This window comes from Larimichthys crocea, chromosome XII (genome assembly GCF_000972845.2).
Source record: "Larimichthys crocea isolate SSNF chromosome XII, L_crocea_2.0, whole genome shotgun sequence".
Classification (NCBI taxonomy): domain Eukaryota; kingdom Metazoa; phylum Chordata; class Actinopteri; family Sciaenidae; genus Larimichthys; species Larimichthys crocea.
In genome coordinates, this window is record NC_040022.1 from 4058879 (window position 1) to 4074914 (window position 16036).

The window sequence follows — 16036 nt, forward strand, 5'->3', positions numbered from 1 at the left end:
TATCATGATAATATTATAATGACATGGTGATTTCAACAAATATAGAATGGAATAATATCAGATTTATTATTGTGACAACAGTTTCTAATTAGAAAACTTTGTGTTCAGTTACCGTGGCTTCGCTAAGAATAGTCTCCATCAACTTGAACATATTCGAAATAATTACACTGTCACAGTTCACGCTTCATTGACGTCATTCAGTTCAGTCAGCCCTTTCACACCATATTCACTTTGAAAGTGTGAAAATGTGCTCTACTGGGAAGAAATACTCAGATCCATAGTATATTTAAGGCAAGATCAGTCAAGTTTTATAGTCAATGTGTAACCTAACAGAGAATCAGTTCTGGTAAAAGAGATGAATAAAATAATTATTCTGGTCAGACTAATAGTAAAGGATTTACAACCAGACTGATTGATGCTTAGAAGACAAAAACCCTGGACCAGCAACAAAGCCTGTTGATGAATAAGCAGCCTTGTTTATCATAAAACATGCTGGTATGATTTGCTTTTGATGTCTGATTTATCACCAATAATGTAAGGCTTATAAAATCATACATAAACCTGTTAGAGTATTACAATCAGTTTGATTTGTCTCGCTACAACACGTCTGAGTGGACAATGCAGGACAAAAGCTCAATATAAATATTACTACAATCACAGCACTGTGGAAACCTGCTGCAAACTCTGACCTTAAAAGCAACGTTTGTCCAGGAATGTTTCAAAAGATGTGTTTTGGTCCTCTCAGTGAAACTCTGCACTTGAGATCTAGAGTCTGCTTTGTGTTTCATAAGGGCTTAATATGTGTCCACCCCAGAGGATGGCTGTGTCTCACCATTAGTGCAGGATAGCCGCCTTGGCACACGGATGCATAATTCATCAACAGCTACGGTGCAAACTGGGTCAGACACAAAGAACAATCCAAAGTAGTTGTTTTGTGTCAACAGAGATCTCTTAAATGCTGCCAGTGTTCCTGTGCCAAAACTGCACTGATGTTAAGGTCGATTGAGGGTGAAGGATTGATGAATCTGCAGCATGAAGTTGGCCTCAGGCGGCCTCTTGTTTGTACATTATTTAATACTTCTGGTGGATCTACCTATCATACCTGCTGAGGTGCAACCATTACACTACATGTCAGATTTGAACCAGAGAGGCTGCTTTTATTTGATGCATAAAGTGAGTTTACATCCCAACCCTCAAGGCCTGCAAACTGAAACTCTGAGGTTTGACCCCTACCATCCACAAGATGTCACTGTTGTGCACACTGTTACCTGCTAATATGGATGGGAAATTATAGACAAATCAAATACTGTTTAGCTCTGTTGTGCTCATGAAAATGAATGCAGCGACTGGTATACTGACCTTATATGTACATATATGAAATCAAATTGGACTTGATGAAAATGTTCTTCATCCTGTAGACTTAAATATCACATTAGTACTGAGGTTATTTCCCTACTGTGAAGAGATATGTCTTTACACACTATGCTGTGTCAATATGTAGCAATGGAACTTAATAAAATGCTTTTAGAGACAGCGTGAAGAGGACAAAGGAACCAAGTATCAGCAAAAGTGTCCACTGCAGTGCTGTGAATGTTGTAAAGCTGTACACAGTATGTCTAATAGCTATCAGAATCAGCTTCATTGGCTTGTGAACATATACATACATACATACAAGTTATTATTATCATCATTATTATTTACATAATGGCAAAGAACAGACAGGACTACGTATTACGTACACATGTTAAATGCATTTAAATAGTCTTCTGATGAACTTGGAACTGGATTTAATGGACTGTAGGTGGACATGGTGGGGAAGGGGCACCCTATAATGACAGCTGATAACAACAGAGAGGAGAACACATTTAAAGTTTGACATCAATGACATGATTGGCTCACGGAGATCGAGACAAAATCGGGTTGGTTTTATTGAAAAAGTAAAGGCCAGCTGATTAAAGGTGGAGTTCACAGAATGTTGCATTAGAACGAGCCTTTTATATCTACAGGTCTCATATATAGAAATACAGAAAGCACTAACTGACCATTATGTAAACATGTCTATATACAGTATATACAGCAAGCAGGATTTATACTGACAGTGACAGCGCATGATCACATGTACATGTTAAAAAATAAACTGCTTTTATCTTCATGTCTGGGTATGACAGCTGCATTTTAGAGTTCATAAAGCTGATAAAAAGAGTTCAGATCCTTTTAGAGTTTTCTTCTTCTGTTTCCACCTAACCTCTAACATTTTAAATGTACAGGCACATGCTCACCACACTTCCTTTTGAATCATGGGCAAGTTACATCCACCCACAATTTCCTTTTTAGCTTTGGTGACTCACATGATCACACTTGAAAATCTATTAGTTAGTTTTGCCAAATGGACCATATGGACAACTTCTTGTGAAACATATTAAGCATAATTCAGCAACCCAATATAAGAGAAATAATAATAATAATTATAATAATAATATATGACAGAACACGTCTGAGGAGAAAGTGAAACATTTTACAATGAACTTTTCTGCTTAATTTAATGAATAGTTTTGTTTTTGTAAAGAACATTATAGTTTTCCTTCTTTTCTATAAAGTATCATGAGATAACTTCTGTTATGATTTGGCGCTATATAAATAAATTAAATTGAACTGAAATGGGTATTTTTACTTTTGAATACATTTTGTCCTTCACCTTTAATCTAAATCTGGGACCTTAACTTGTAACTGAGCATTGTAGAAATATAGTGTGACATGCCTGCTGTTTGTGAGGTTTGAGGTTTTTGTTGTTGCTTTAATCGGATGTCTGTGTGGTTTACTTTGCAGACATAAAGAGGAAATGAGAGTGGCAGCATTCTCTGCATAGCTCTCTTTCTGTATAGTCAGTCAGAGACACTGGAGGAACTCAGGCTGACAAAGTAAGTCTTTCATCAATCCTGTTTCACTCTCTTATGTTGATTACAACGAATGAATTTATTTTCTTTTATTCCATACCTGTATTTCAATCTCTTATTTTTGCTTATGTTGATTTACTTGATGAAGTACGAGGCTTTTTGCCTGTGTGTTGCTGTAGATGATGATTTTATAATGTTGCTTTGATTTGATGTAAAAAAAAAAATATATAGGTCTGAAAAATACAACATAGTAGATCATAATGTAGATATACTAGTTGGAGTTAATGAGCTTGTTTTGGTTTATAATTCTGCTCCAGTTCTAACTCTGTAATTTAATTAGAGAGCAACACAAATTCAGCTCTCTGTGCCCGAGTCTGCTGCTGCTGAGTAGTTCTCACAGTTATTGTGCACCACCTAGTGGACACTTGGTGTACAGGCCTAATTTTGCCCTGAACTGAACAAAACAACGCAAACTAGAAAGAGACTGAACTTAGTATAAGTGACTGAACTGAAGACAACTGGAAACATTGTGAATACTTATGCTATGTGAAATACTTACTTATTAGTGAGATTAGTTAGTTACAGTACCATTCGTAACTATGGAAACACCTTCTAATTCACTGTTTTCTGATCAAATCAAATAACTGAAATAACACACATGGATTAATGTGGGAGACAGGAAAAAAATGTAAAAGCAAAATATGTTTTATGTTTCGATTTGATGACAGCTTTGACAAATCAGCTTCATGTGTATGTCAGAGTTTGGATTGTTTATGTAATTTCATTATATTTCATCATGTATTATATACTGTATTTTGCGTTTTACTCATAGGAATGACTGCAGCTACTTTATTGTAAAGTCCAGTGTGTTGCCATAAGAAGTGTAATACAGTATGGATCTGTGTGAGGAGAGAGACTATGACACCCCACCTCCTGAAATCCAACATGGAAGCCCAACCAAAGCTAAGAGGTGAGATTGAGGTGGGATTTCCGACTCTTTACGCCTGGATTCCATGTCAAAGCTAAGATGTGAAATCAATAACCAGTCACCAGTTATCAGTCAAAAAGTATTCCTCTTTTCTGATAAAGCCTAGTCCAGCAGGAAAGACCAGACACCCCTGAACCCAGCTGTGTGTCTATGGAGAGTAACCAATCCATGCATCCACCCTTAACCTTTAGAGATAGAATTCACTCTACAAAGCAGAGGTGAAAATATATTAAATAACACTAAGTATGCACATGAAATAACCTAAATGAAAACAACACACTTTAAATGATGATCCTTTTTGTATTATTTTCAGAGTCCAGACAAAACCAGACCAACCTGAACCCAGCTGTGTGTCTATGAAGAGTAACCAATCCATGCATCCACCCTTAACCTTTAGAGATAGAATTCACTCTACAAAGCAGAGGTGAAAATATATTAAATAACACTAAGTATGCACATGAAAAAACCTAAATGAAAACAACAAACTTTAAATGATGATCCTTTCTGTATTATTTTCAGAGTCCAGACAAAACCAGACCAACCTGAACCCAGTTGTGTGTCTATGAAGAGTAACCAATCCATGCATCCACCCTTAACCTTTAGAGATAGAATTCACTCTACAAAGCAGAGGTGAAAATATATTAAATAACACAAAGTAAACATGTGAAATCTAAATGCAACATTTTAAATTATGATCTTTTTCTGTATTTTTATCAGAGTCCAGAGGAAACCAGACCCCACTGTACCCACTTCTGTTTCTATTGAACGCGAGGACTCTATGAGGCAGCCTGTGTCCTTTAACCAAAGGCAAAACTTTAAGTTACATGAGTTTGTACTCATGCTCAGATGACTTCATTTGACAACTGAATTTACTCTCACTGAACGTCATTCACTTCATCTAATTTGAGGGCAAATATTCATCTGGTTAGGGTAGTTTCTCAAATTTGTTTGGTAAATGGCAGGTGTGTATGTGCTGATATCTCTTGATTAATTTCTATTTCATATTTCCTCACAGAGTCCGCCAGGAGGGATCAAAGATTGCTACTGGTCACAATGAGCACAATGAAGCAGCAGATCTGGCCTCCATATTCACGGTGTGTAAATAGTCAAAATAACTGAAAAACAACTGCTCTAATGTAAGTTATAAATCTTGGCATGCCTGACTAAATGCTGAGGGAAACTGCAGAGTCAGGTGATAATTCTCCATGGGTTCATCACCACCAATTACCCCTTTCACACAGACTTGAGTCAGACACACAAAACTACCTCTAGTATAACCAAGTGAAACACCATGAATCCCTTGGAGGAGAATCCACTTATTTGGTTCATTGCGTCAAGATGTCCAGGATATAGCCAGAAGAAGACTATGATGGCAGGTGTTTAGCCACGCCCTTGGGTGTTGACATTTAGAATAAGTGCCTTTGCCTTTAGAGATTGTAAGACTACAGGTTCTTAACTATATCCCGTTAATTCCAAATGTAATTTTATGTTTTACATATTATTACAGACTCTAGAGGAGAACATCATCACATTTGTGCGGACTGAGCTGAAGAAGTTCCAGGAAGTTCTTAGTACAGAATACCCAGAGTGCCTAGAGAGCCAGAAGAAGGATGAGAACGTGGTGGATGCTGGTGAAGAAGAACAGAGAAAAAACAGCAGACAGGCACTTTTGAAGATCACACTGCACTTCTTGAGGTCAATAAAGCAAGAGGAGCTGGCTGACTCTCTGCAGAGCAGTAAGTTTTTGACTGTTACAATCTCAGTGGTACTATGGCAATCCCCACTTGCATACATAATCGAAAAAATATGGCTACCATTACAGTCCCAGAGTTAGTTGTTGTAGTGTTAATTCCCCCCCAAATGACTACATTGTTCATAAAGTTTAATTTGTTGATTTCCCTTTTAGGAACTCTTGTTGCAGTGTGCCAAAATAAGCTCAAAAGTAATCTGAAGGGGAGGTTCCAGTGTTTTTTTGAGGGAATTGCTAAAGCAGGAAATCCCACACTTCTGAACGAGATCTACACAGAGCTCTACGTCACAGAAGGAGGGAGCAGACGGATCAGTGATGGACATGAGTTCAGGCAGATTGAAACAACACCCAGGAAACCACCAAAACGAGAAACTATGATCAAATGTGAAGACATCTTCCAACCCATAATTGGCAGCAAACATCAACCAATTAGAACAGTGATAACAAATGGAGAAGCTGGCATTGGGAAAACAGTCTTAACACAGAAGTTCACCTTGGACTGGGCTGAAGGAAAAGCAAACCACAACATACAGTTCACATTTCCATTCACTTTCAGAGAGCTGAATCTGCTGGATGGAAAGATATACAGCTTGGTGGAGCTTCTTCATGTCTTCTTTACTGAGACCAAAGAAGCAGAAATTACCAGATTTGACAAGTACAAGGTTGTGTTCATCTTTGATGGTCTGGATGAGTGTCGACTTCCCCTGGACTTTCACAACAATGAGATCCTGACTGATGTTACAAAGCCAGCCTCAGTGGATGTGCTGCTGACAAACCTCATCAGGGGAAAATTGCTACCTTCTGCTCGCCTCTGGATAACCACAAGACCTGCAGCAGCCAATCAGGTCCCTCCTGAGTGTGTTGACATTGTAACAGAGGTCAGAGGCTTCACTGATACCCAAAAGAAAGAGTACTTCGAGAAGAGATTCAGAGACGAGGAGCAGGCCACCTCAGTCATCTCCCACATCAAGACATCACGAAGCCTCCACATGATGTGCCACATCCCAGTCTTCTGCTGGATCACTGCTTCAGTTCTTGAACATGTGTTGAGAGCAGATGAAAATAAGGAGTTACCGAAGACCCTGACTGAGATGTACGTCCACTTCTTGGTGGTTCAGTCCAAAGTAGGAAATGTCAAGTATCATGGGGGAGCTGAGACAGATCCACTCTGGAACACCAAGATCATCATGTCTCTGGGAAAACTGGCCTTTGAGCATCTGCAAAAAGGCAACTTGATCTTCTATGAATCAGACCTGATAGAATGTGGCATCGATATCAGGGCAGCTTCAGTCTACTCAGGAGTGTTCACACAGATCTTTAAAGAAGATTGTGGACTGTACCAGGACAAGGTGTTCTGTTTTGTCCATCTGAGCATTCAAGAGTTTCTGGCTGCTTTGTATGTGTTTGTGACATTCATCAACACTGGTGTCAACCTACTGTCAGAACCAAGGTCAATATCCAAGAGGTCTCCACTGTTGAGGGAATCTAAAAAGGTAAATCTCTACCAAACTGCTGTTGACAAGGCCTTACAGAGTCAAAATGGACACCTGGACTTGTTTCTTCGCTTCCTTGTTGGTTTATCGCTGGAGACCAATCTGACCCATTTACAGGAACTGCTGACACCATCCAGAAGCTTACAGAACTATCAGGAAACAGTCAAATACATCCAGAGGAAAATCAGGAAGAATCCATCTCCAGAGAGATGTATCAACCTGTTCCACTGTCTAAATGAACTAAATGATCATTCTCTAGTGGAGGAGATCCAGCAGTACTTGAGTTCAGAAGGTCTCTCCACAGACAAACTTTCTCATGCTCAGTGGTCAGCTCTGGTCTTCATCTTACTGTCATCAGAAAAAGACCTGGAAGTGTTTGACCTCAGGAAGTACTCTGCGACAGAGGAAGGTCTCCTGAGGCTGCTGCAAGTGGTCAAAGCTTCGAGAATATCGTGGTAGGTACACTAATAGATGGGCAGACGTATTACATTAAATTAAACATTAAACATTCTTATCTTTTTGTGATAAATTCAAGCATTTTCAAAGTTTTATTTTTTTATGTCACTCATTCTACTTCAGCCTGAGAAACTGTAAGCTGTCAGAAAGAAGCTGTGAAGCTCTGGCCAGTGTTCTTATGTACAAGTCCTCCAATATGAGAGAGCTGGACCTCAGTAACAATGACCTAAAGGACTCAGGAGTGTGGCTTCTGTCTGCTGCAGTGGCAAGTCCAAACTGTAAATTGGAGACTCTACGGTCAGTTGCTATGAACCAGTTCAGTACATGATCTTTTGGGCAAGTGTTTAGGCATTCACAGTGTGTAATTTAATCTTTCACTGAATATTCCAACATTGACATTCTTGTCTCGTGATGTTGGTTGGTTGACTTTCAGAGAAAATGTGTTTTTGTGCCCAGAACCTGAAACCTCTAGTAATTTGTGATTATTTATAACTGGTTAAATAAATTAGATCAAAGACAGATTAAAGAAGCATTAAGTATTTACATCTCATTATTATTCTTCTTATCAGGTTGAGTGGCTGTAACTTATCAGAGAAAAGCTGTGAAGCTCTGGCCGCAGTTCTCAGCTCCCAAACCTCCAATCTGAGAGAGCTGGACCTCAGTAACAATGACCTGCAGGATTCAGGAGTGAGGCTGCTCTCTGCTGGAGTGGCCAGTCCACACTGTAGGCTGAAAACTCTACGGTAAGTAGTCCTGATTCAATTCAAAACAAGATCAGTAAAGCAGGATCTTTCAGGCAAGCATTTAGGCCTTCACAGCTCTACACAAATGTGTTTGACTTGTTTGAGTTCACATTGGACAATTCTTAGGTCGCAAATTATGTCCAGTGCAAACATTCAGTGTCAATATACAAAGTAATGTACATTTTATGTAGTGATGTGAAAAGTTAAAGAAAGTTCAAGAAAAGCTGCCATTAATCTGTAAAAACATAATCACGAGTTTTGCTAATTATTACAATATTTACATTCTTGCTTGGTGATGGTTGGTGGTTGATTTGATTTCATGAACACAATTCATTTTTAGAGAAAATGTACTTTCGTTGCCAGGAGTTGAAGCTTCTAGTAAATATATGATATATAAAGGGTTAAATCAAATAAATCAAAGAGAGATTAAAGAAACATTATACACTGCCTACATCTCATTCATATTTTTTTCATCAGGTTGAATGGCTGTAACATATCAGAGAGAAGCTCTGAAGCTCTGGCCTCAGTTCTTAGCTCCCAGACCTCCAGTCTGAGAGAGTTGGACCTGAGTAACAATGACCTGCAGGATTCAGGAGTGAGGCGGCTCTCTGCTGGAGTGGCAAACCAACACTGTAGACTGAAATCTCTACGGTAAGTAGTCAAGAACCAATTCAATACATGACCAGAAAAGCATCTTTTGGACAAACGTTGAGACATTCACACTTCTGACTTTCCACGGATGAGTTTGATCATTTTTGTGCAGTGCCAATACGGGAAGTACTGTTTCCTTTTTGTAGTGATGCAAGAAGTAAGCGAGTGAAGGTGGGGGTGGTTGATAGGCATGTGCTAAGTTAAGGTAGAATGCTGCTTGGGGTTGCTTCATATTTACCATACAGACATGAGAACGGTATATATCATACTTCTGACTTCCCAAAATGCTGATGCTGTTGAAACTGATGGTTTAGAAATGTTTGCTTTGATTCCTGATTCCAAAAAAGTTAGGACGCTGTATAAAATGTAAATCAAAGCAGAATACAATGATTTGCAAATTATTTTCAATCTATATACAATTAAATACAGTACAAAGACAAGATATTTACTGGTTAAACCTTATGTTAACCTATATTGTTTTTTATGAATATACTGTACATTCTTTTAAATTTAATGCCTGCAACTTGTTTCAAAAAAGGGACAACAAAAGACACCTATATTTTAATACTTGTAATAATAATAGTCATCTGTTACCAATGAACCTGTTTACCTGTGGAATGTCCCAAACATCTAATTTTTGCTGCCACTGTCCTGACTTTTCAAAACTTGTGTACATTTACAAAAAACAATGACGTTCACCAGTTTGATCAATTCCTATCAGTAAATCAATTGTTTGTATTAAAGCAAATGTGTCCATTACCAGTTTGTTACTTTAACATGCAAGACATGCAGTATATGTCTGTAATACATATATATATGTCCAAAATATATACAGGTTGTCAAGATGTTTGGTCACAGAAGAAGGCTGTGTTTCTTTGGCGTCAGCTCTGAGCTCCAACCCCTCCCATCTGAAAGAGCTGGACCTGAGCTACAATCACCCTGGAGCCTCAGGGGTGAAGCTGCTCTCGGCTGGCCTGGAGGATCCACAGTGGGGACTGGACACTCTCTGGTTGGTTATGTTAGTGTTAGTTACAGCTTATTGAGTGTGTGGATTTGTTCATATGTATTTTTTCACATTATTTCTTGTGTCACTTCTGTCTCAGTGTTGACCATGGTGGAAGGCACCGATTGAAACCCTTCATGTGTAAGTTGAGCTTTTTGTTCTATTCTTAAAATGACCTTCTGCAATTAGATATGTTCAACATTATAAATCCACATTGCATAATTCAGTCTAGATAAGTGTCGAAAGCTCAACATCAACCTATTTGGCATATCTAATCTTCAATTAATTGAGCTAAAATATATCTCCTCTGTTGCTCATTCTCTCCATCAGATGCCTGTGAAGTCACACTGGACCCAAACACAGCAAACAGGATGCTGCGTCTGTCTGAGGACAACAGAAGGGTGACAGAAGTGAAAAAAGAGCAGCCTTACCCTGACCACCCAGATAGATTTCACCCTCGGAAGCAGGTTCTCTGTAGGGAGGGTCTGAGCAGCACCTGTTACTGGGAGGTGGAGTGGAAAGGATGGGTTAATGTAGGGATGACATACAGAGGAATCAAAAGAAAAGGAGAGTATGATGAATGTTGTCTTGGCGAGAACAACAGGTCCTGGGGTCTCTTCTGTTCTGGTACTGGTTACTCTGCCTGTCACAATAAGAGAACAACAGACATACGTGGTGTCCTCCCCTCTGACTGTGGCAGAGTAGCAGTCTATCTGGACTGGCCAGCTGGCACTTTGTCTTTCTACAGGGTCTCCTCTGATACATTGATCCACCTCCACACCTTCAACACTACATTCACTGAACCTCTCTATCCTGTGTTCAGGTTCAAGTCACAGTCTGTGCCTGGTTCTTATGTGTCTTTGTGTCAGTTTGGGGAGACAGAATCAGTTACAGTGTAGAGAAAGCTCCACAGTGCCTACAGCCAGAGAGCCTGGCCGTGCATGTTGTAGTTGATCTGATTTTGGTACGTCCTGTTTTCCTGACCTAGGGGCAATAGGTCTGACACCAGCTTTGTCACCTGTAGTAAAAAAAAAAAAAAAACACGTCAAACTATTTATCCTTTTTTAACATTGCATAAGTTGTTCATTGATTTTGTGGCTTTTCTCTACTTGTGTTGCTGTTATGCACGTCACATATGTAAATGTGCTTTTATCAAAAAAAGTGAAACAAGAAAGTAAGAACTGAAATTAAGATCCTGTTCCTGGTCCATTTGACCTCCCAACAATCATGTTGTGTAATGATAATGTGGAAAGCAACTGAGTGCAATATAACCAACCCTTAGCAAAGGTTACACACTCTTGCTTTAACGACAGTGTCTTATAAGGATATGAATATGTTCTGAAGTTTTTTCAGTAATGAGTCGTATAAAATGGAATGTAAAGTTCAGTAATTACACTGCAGTTACTAATCCCAGTACTGCCCAGTACTAATCAGTTAACCTTGCTACCTCTTTCTATTCATTTTAAATAATATCTAATATGTGAGCATAGAGGCTGAGGCCACAAAACCTGGAGAGTGGTGTCAAGGTGTAATGAAGGGTTAAGAAAGCATTGACTTAGGAGCTCACTGTTTGCATCCAACCATCTATATTGATTTCCTTTAACCATGATCACCATTGATTCCTACCTTAAACTAAGTAATCTTAACATATTTCAATATACCATAGGTTAGGCAGATCAAAATGGTCAAAAATAGGGTTAGGGGTCAAGATGCCGACAGTGAAATGCAACCACCTTATTAATGAATCTGGCTGGGGAACTTTACTGCTTATTGCCCCCTTTAGATTTACTATAGAGAGATTGATTTTTTTTTTTTTTACTGAACAGGCTACTGTACAGATGTTAGACAACAACACAGACACAGTCTGTGCAGTCACATCAACACTAAAAATAGGGTTCCTATTTTAAAATTCACTTTATTTTCTAAACCATTCAATAAAGTAGAGTGTGTTGGGCAACTGTGAGGCAAGGAAACAGATTTATAGTGTGATTTCTGTTTTTGATAATGATGATGATGATTTTCAGGTGAAAAACCTCTGGACCTCTCTTATTTGTTTATCTTACTAACTCTGCTCAGCCACATCAATCTTTATCTACTGTTTGTTGTCTATTCCTAAAACGATATCTTCATTTATTTTCATTTTATATAGTAAAGTTGTTTTTTAATTTTTATTAGATATACTGTTTTATGTTGATTTATTGTATTGTCACCCTAAATATTATTACTATTAAAATGAAATATATAAATGATATGTAAGTATATATCAAGTAAAACATTGATACTGATGTTCAAAATCAAATATTGTCAAAATGTAAGAACAAATATTGGGACTAGTTTTTACACAAGATGGAATTCGATTCATTTTTTGTTAATATTGAGAGTTTGTTACATTTTTTTAAAAACAATAAAATACTTAAATATCCATATGACTGTCTAGTATGTATTATGTATCCAGTATTTAGTATGACTGGTTTCATTATGTTTCAGATCTCTGAGTGATGTTGTTTTGTACCTTCAGTAAACAGTTTAAGCTTAAATGTTAGTGTAAAGAATATTTAATTAAAATAAACAATCATACAGTACATTAGACATACTATTATACATACTATTATTCATACTATACTGCAGTATGCAATACAGTATATTATTTTGTGGAAGGCTGTCAATGTCAACTCTCAAAATGACATATATATAATATGTCATTTTGCCTCTAACCACCAGAGGGCATCCAAACATTCGTTATCATGGCAGGTGTAGGGCTCCTCTTTAGGTTTTTAGATGGAGATAAGACGCCCCTTTGTGGTAGGAACTAACAATATCATATACCATATCAACTGTGTAAATAGTTATATCCTGTATATAGTTTTATACAGTTAATCAATATTCTGTAAAAAATGTCTAAAATACAATTTCAAGAAAAAAAAGAATTTGTAATCAGACAATTTTTATTCATACAAAAAAAATATTTATAATACATATCCCAAATTTTGCAGCAATGACATATCAAGCTGAAGTGGTTACAGCAACTGTGTGAGCACTTGCACTGGAGAAGAAGAACTACAACATTCTGACATGTATTTCATCGAGACCAGAGCGGACTAGAGGAGTGTTTGAATAACTGTTGAATATGAATCTGTGTTGAACAGTGCTGTCCTCTAATGGGTTTTACTGGCGACATCATGTGCAGCTTATGTGTTTTAACGTGGTTATATTCTAGGTATGCAGCATTATTGTCTTCTACAACAAATACTTGTAAGTGCATACAACTGATGCTGATTCAGGGAAACCAGGCTACAAGTCACTTTCTGTAAACACTTTACCAAACATGGATCTTTGTGGATCTTTAATAAAGATCCACACAGCTCCTCCAGTTGAGCTAAGTTAAAGTTCAGGTTAAATTGCACATTTTGCCAGATATTCATAGATCTATATCAAGTATCATTACAAACCATGGACATTGCCCTGATTAAAAAAAAGGTAAACCACCTTTATCCAATATTCTAACTAACATGTCATGAGGGACAGGATCTTATCTTTCTCTCCAGGATTGCTTTGTGGCAATATGAATGAAGGCAAATAAATTTAGGAATATGTGACATAATCTATAAACTGCAATAATAAAGGTCTTAAAACTAAATCATGACCCTGGGACCCTCTATGTAAGATGTTAAAAGCTTTAGTGTTGCATGTTCTTACTACAAAACCAAAACAGTTGACACACATTAAATCTGGAGTTTCTAATAGTGGACCAGAGGTTCCCACAATCGACTTTTCATGGCTGACATTATGACTTAGCAGGAACAGCACAGGTAGAAATAATGACATGGTTCTATTGCCAGTATCCCAGTAAACCACGTCAGAGCCTTCGATCTGTCTCATCTAAACAGAATGCAACCATCATTAACTATATTATTTCCACCCTTGCTTTTCCTGCATTGATAATATATGTTAAAGAAGTTAAACTCATCGCTTGTGTTTTCCACCGGTTCCACAGTTTAATTGGAATTTATTTCACTGTGAAATGTTATTTTAAATGTTACTGTGATCAGATTCTTCGAGAACTTCTGTATTGTAGTTGCAGGAGAAATTTCAGTAGTAGATATTTCTAAAATATACCAGGAAGGGTAAATGAGAAAATATCTTATACTTTGATTTGGGTGATTGGACCTTTTCAGAAATAAATCAGGAAATACTAATTAATGAGTTATTTAAGGGAGTGTTTATAAGTAATGTGCTTGTCCAGTAATGATTTAATGACACACGACAAAATGACTTTTCTTCACATCAGTTTCATCACAAACATTAACATCCACTGTAAAAAAAAACAAAAAGAAATCAATATCGAACATTTACAGCCAATCAATGAACCAATCTGATTGGTTAAAGGCATATGTTAACAACTTTATTATTACTACTGTGTCCAAGACTTAAGAGGTTACCTGCCACCTTTGTGATTTGTTTCACCAATTTTTGTCTTTTGTCTTATTTTGATATCTTCATCTTGATTATTTGTAAATTATACTAAACCTTCCAAAGCATATTGTTGGATCCCAACTCTGATTTGAGTGTTCATTGCTGCCAGACTCTCACATGGGTCCAATGTCCAATGACCACTAGATGTTTATGTGACTGTGTCAATCTCAGAATCTATGAGATTTTGTCTGTGGCCAACAGCCAATGTTTCTGGGCTTCCGGTGTGACCGGGAAGTCTTGGCTCGGATAGCTATTGTCTGTTTTACAGATATCTGGGCTAAAACCACCACTCCAGGTACCAACTTGAAAGTCGAGGATGATGAGAAGGACACATTTCTTCTAATCTCGATATCTGCATATGAATGTAGATAAAGTGGATCATCATCAGACAATAGTCGATGGGTTCTGAATATTGCATTTCAACCAATGTGTCTGCCTCTTTTGCTCCACACACAGACTACTCAGACTACAAATGGAAACCAGAACATGTCCAGTGCTGAAGTCTTGGTCCTTCGCCTACAGAGTCTACATTCATGCAGATATATGTTTGTAGAGACTAATTAGATAAGCCACCCAGAAACAGAAAAGTCCAAGGTTTGATCTTAGTGCAGTGCAGTAGATTAGTTGTTGAGAATCTTGTACTGGAATAATTGTAGGCTCAATCTCTTCAAGTTGTCATGGATGAAGACATAAGCCTAATATAAATTTCATTTATTCTGATGAGTGTCTCCTCAGTGGTAATTTTGTTTTTCTCAGAGTTGCCCACATTTGGATATTATGGCTCCATCAGCTGACAACAAGGACAGAGCCAACCCAAACACCAAATTTTTTAAGTTTTTCTGTCTTTATGTAGTTATGTCTTCCTGCGTGTATATTACTATTTACTTTGAAAATATTTATGTGTCCTGTTAGTTCCCAGCCCTCTGGTTCTCATCCCTTGTTTGGTCACCTCCCGGAAACATCTCCGGATTCTCTGCCAGGGTGGCACGCACTTTCTTCTTCTCCTTAAACCTCCCAGAGTGAGACACCTTAACATGGCGCCCCTTGCTGGCTGTCGTTTTATCCACAATCCTCTCTAGTCGAGCATCCAGCTGAGAGTCACGCGCCGTGTCCTCTGGGTGGGCAGCAGCTCCAGTAACTGTGGCGGATCCGTGCTGGCCAGTGGTGGAGTTGGAAACACACTCTGCTGGGATTTCATACAGAACCTTGGGCTGGGATTTTTTCCTCCTCAGGAAAGTCAGCTTCCACCAGCCTGGCTCTGCCATGATGGGTGAATGGTGGGGTGGATGGAGGGCTAATGACAGAAAAAAGAAGACTGGGTAACAGAAAATATAGAAATGATGTTGAGTCTAAGTATTTAGTTACACCTGTCTTATACCTATGTGTTTGTTATAGTATGAGTGTGTCTATCCACCCATGGCACTGTTAATATTTCAGTGTAATTCAATCGTCTCCATATGCTGTAGATGCACACCTGGATGCTCAGGTTACTGTGTGTCAGTGTGTCACATCAGAGGGCATGTGTATGTGTGTGTGTGCATGTGTGTGTGGGGGAGAGAAACATATAGGAGGTCAGTCTAATGGA

At 38.2% G+C, this 16036-nt stretch overlaps 2 protein-coding genes across 6 annotated transcripts; one reads left to right on the forward strand and one right to left on the reverse strand.

Moving 5' to 3' along the window:
* The first annotated feature begins 2813 nt into the window (after positions 1 to 2813).
* On the forward strand, positions 2814 to 12400 carry LOC104930770 (NACHT, LRR and PYD domains-containing protein 3). 5 transcript variants are annotated; one of them, XM_027285121.1, is made up of 15 exons: positions 2814 to 2918; positions 3727 to 3864; positions 3984 to 4100; positions 4196 to 4306; positions 4402 to 4512; positions 4600 to 4689; positions 4898 to 4976; positions 5390 to 5618; positions 5789 to 7580; positions 7705 to 7878; positions 8151 to 8324; positions 8802 to 8975; positions 9811 to 9984; positions 10079 to 10119; positions 10309 to 12400. In XM_027285121.1, the coding sequence occupies exons 2-15, from the start codon at positions 3788 to 3790 to the stop codon at positions 10875 to 10877; spliced, it is 3912 nt and encodes a 1303-aa protein (XP_027140922.1). In that variant the 5' UTR covers positions 2814 to 2918; positions 3727 to 3787; the 3' UTR covers positions 10878 to 12400. The 5 variants fall into 5 exon arrangements, with proteins under 5 accessions (XP_027140922.1, XP_027140924.1, XP_027140925.1 ...); XM_027285123.1 differs by lacking the exon at positions 4402 to 4512; XM_027285124.1 differs by lacking the exon at positions 3984 to 4100.
* Positions 12401 to 13704: 1304 nt separating this feature from the next.
* Positions 13705 to 15737, reverse strand: prr15la (proline rich 15 like a). The gene has a single exon (XM_019271469.2). It carries the CDS (start codon positions 15714 to 15716, stop codon positions 15360 to 15362), a length of 357 nt encoding a protein of 118 aa, XP_019127014.1. The 5' UTR covers positions 15717 to 15737; the 3' UTR covers positions 13705 to 15359.
* Positions 15738 to 16036: the final 299 nt, after the last annotated feature.